This window comes from Berghia stephanieae, unplaced genomic scaffold (genome assembly GCF_034508935.2).
Source record: "Berghia stephanieae isolate SIO BIC M18660-M18661 unplaced genomic scaffold, UCSD_Bste_1.3 scaffold205, whole genome shotgun sequence".
Lineage (NCBI taxonomy): Eukaryota > Metazoa > Mollusca > Gastropoda > Nudibranchia > Aeolidiidae > Berghia > Berghia stephanieae.
In genome coordinates this window covers 12,501-15,000 of record NW_027623124.1, presented here as the reverse complement: position 1 = coordinate 15,000, position 2,500 = coordinate 12,501, and the positions used below count along the sequence as shown (strand labels likewise).

The 2,500-nt window shown below is 35.8% G+C and overlaps 1 protein-coding gene across 1 annotated transcript in view; it reads left to right on the top strand.

The window, feature by feature from the left end:
* Positions 1–2,500, top strand: part of LOC144961296 (uncharacterized) — a 15,537-nt gene that overhangs the window by 4,095 nt on the left and 8,942 nt on the right. Inside the window, 2 exon segments of the mRNA XM_078894537.1 lie at positions 1,225–1,332; positions 2,445–2,500. The exon segment at positions 2,445–2,500 is cut by the window's right edge and continues 26 nt beyond it. Of these exon segments, the coding sequence (XP_078750663.1) occupies positions 1,279–1,332; positions 2,445–2,500 (110 nt within the window). The 5' untranslated portion in view covers positions 1,225–1,278.

The window sequence follows — 2,500 nt, the reverse complement described above, 5'->3', positions numbered from 1 at the left end:
GTTGTGTATATTGCACTTGTGAAAGAGAGGGAGAGAGAGAGAGAGAGAGACCGGGATCCATCCCAGGTGAAGACGAGATTATTTTTTTTTTCGGACCCCCTGTCCAGCTAGCAGTGATTGTGCAGTTGAGTTTGTTAGCTATGGTGGAGAGTACTTTGCAATAGCTCAGCAAGCAATTTCTATCATCCGTTTAACTCGCAGAACTGTTACTGGAAGGTCAACACGCATCTGTGGACTAAATTTGATTCTCTTCCAACATCCCAATTTACCCCTATCTCTATCTCTCCTATTTACTTACAAAGCTATGGTGGAGAGTACTTTGCAATAGCTTAGCATCTGAAGGATAGCAAACAATTTCTATCGTCTGTTTAAAACTCACTTTAAAGTGTTTTTTTTTTTTAGAACTGCTACTGGAAGATCAACACGTATCCATGGACTAATTTTGATTCCCTTTCAGCATCCCACTTTAACACTCTCTGTCTCTTATTTACTCGCAAAGCTTGCTGTTACAGTCTTTAATGTATTGATTACTATTTTCTTAAGCATGATAAAAGTTTGTTGTGAGTTTGACTGCAAATCTTTTTTATGATGATATTTTTGTACAATTGGTAATAACTGATAAATTCATACTTCTTTGACTGAGATCAGTGCTCTGTATGCATTGATCCATGTTTTGAAGTATTTCAAACGGAAATCAACAACATAGTTCCTGCTAACACTGATTATCAAGAATAAAAACCCATAAAACATTGATAAATTTTGAACAAATGGCTATGTTTCTCTGAACGTGGATAATTCGTTTTGAAAATTGATTCTATCTTTGTAACACAAATTGCAATTTTAAAAAGTTTATACCATAAACACAAGAATAGATAATTGAATTTTGCTTCCAATTGTTTTTAAATGAATTACTAAAAACTCAAAAGTTTATTTTTATTACATAGATAGTTTATTTTCGTCAGATAGATAGTTTATTTTCGTCAGAATTTTGAAATAACCTTAGCCTTGCCCAGACTCCAGCATAAATATTTCTAAAAATAGCACAGTCTCAACTAATTAATATTAATGCTATAGAATATGGGATAAAGTCTGGCTCTACGGGCCTCTAACGGCTCTTATGGATGACTTTTACTTTGTGATGGAGAATTTTGCATTGTCTACGTTTTCGTGATGTAATCATTACCTCAACCTTACCCATTGTTATCTTTATAAATGGTTCCCCAGTGACGTGATTTGTGAGAAGTCATCTGAGTGTGAGAGGAAGAGGACAGGATAAAGATGGAGGAGTTTATGGCAAATTTTGCCCTAGACAATATAAAATCGGAACATGTAGTGAGTTCTATAAATAATTACATGAAATAAACCTTAACTTTTACCTATAGACATAACTTTTATTATATCAGGTTAAGCCAAGACTCGTGTTGTAAAATAGCAAAGCCTTCAAGTGATATGAGAATGGGGGGAATCACCTTCTCAAATTGTTGTTATTTTAATTTCACACTCATTCTCCTTAATTGAAAACTTGATCTTCACCCTAAATATAGATCTTTTTGACTTTTTTTTTTCAACTTTTAGTGCGCCTATGTAGTCTAGTGGTATGACACTCGCCTTCAGATTGGAAAGTCCTGGGTTCGAGTCCTGTTTTGAGCGGCATATAGTTGAGTCATGGAAAAGGCTCTTTACTCATATTATCTCACTGTGCTCAGGTGTAAAATGAGTACCTAGCCGTTGTCTCTGTCTGAAAAATTGTAATCTCGCCTAATGGTATCATGTCTTGTCCTGCTTGTAAAGTGTTGCTGTTGGCTAGGAACCCCTTGTAAAGCGCTTTGAGCATGTTTAGTGGATATTGCGCTATAATAAAAGCTCAATTATTTTATTTATTTAGTTATTAAAAAAAAATTAAGTTACCCTGTCATAATACCATTTTGAGGTGGTGGGTGAGTGGCATGGGTGAATTCAAATACAGTGGAATCCTGATATAACCACACCACTGGACAAGACAGATTGGTTGACTTTAACTAATGTGGACTTTATCCATTATCAGTGGAACACATTTGGGTAAAGAACAGAAAATTTGAGACCAACAAGAGGTGTGTTGGCGTTAAGAGTGATGACTTTATATGAATTCCACTGCATAATTTGAATTAAATGTAAAGTAGGAATACTCGCGTTTTCCTCTCTCGACTCTGTGTGTGTGTTTCTCTCTCTCTCTCTCTCTCTCTCTCTCTCTCTCTCTCTCTCTCTCTATCTATCTATCTATCTCTCTCTCTCTCTCTCTCTCTCTCTCTCTCTCTCTCTCTCTCTCTCTCTCTCTCTCTCTCTCTCTCTCTCTCTCTGACGGTTTACATCAAAAATGAAAGTTGCATATGCCCAATTCTTTTTTAAAAGATAGATTTGCTGAAATATCCCTATTACTAATAATCTAGATTTCACTTTAATTTCAGGAGACCCAGAGGTCCCACCCAGATAAATCAATTTGTTTGGACGCATCAGGTTCACA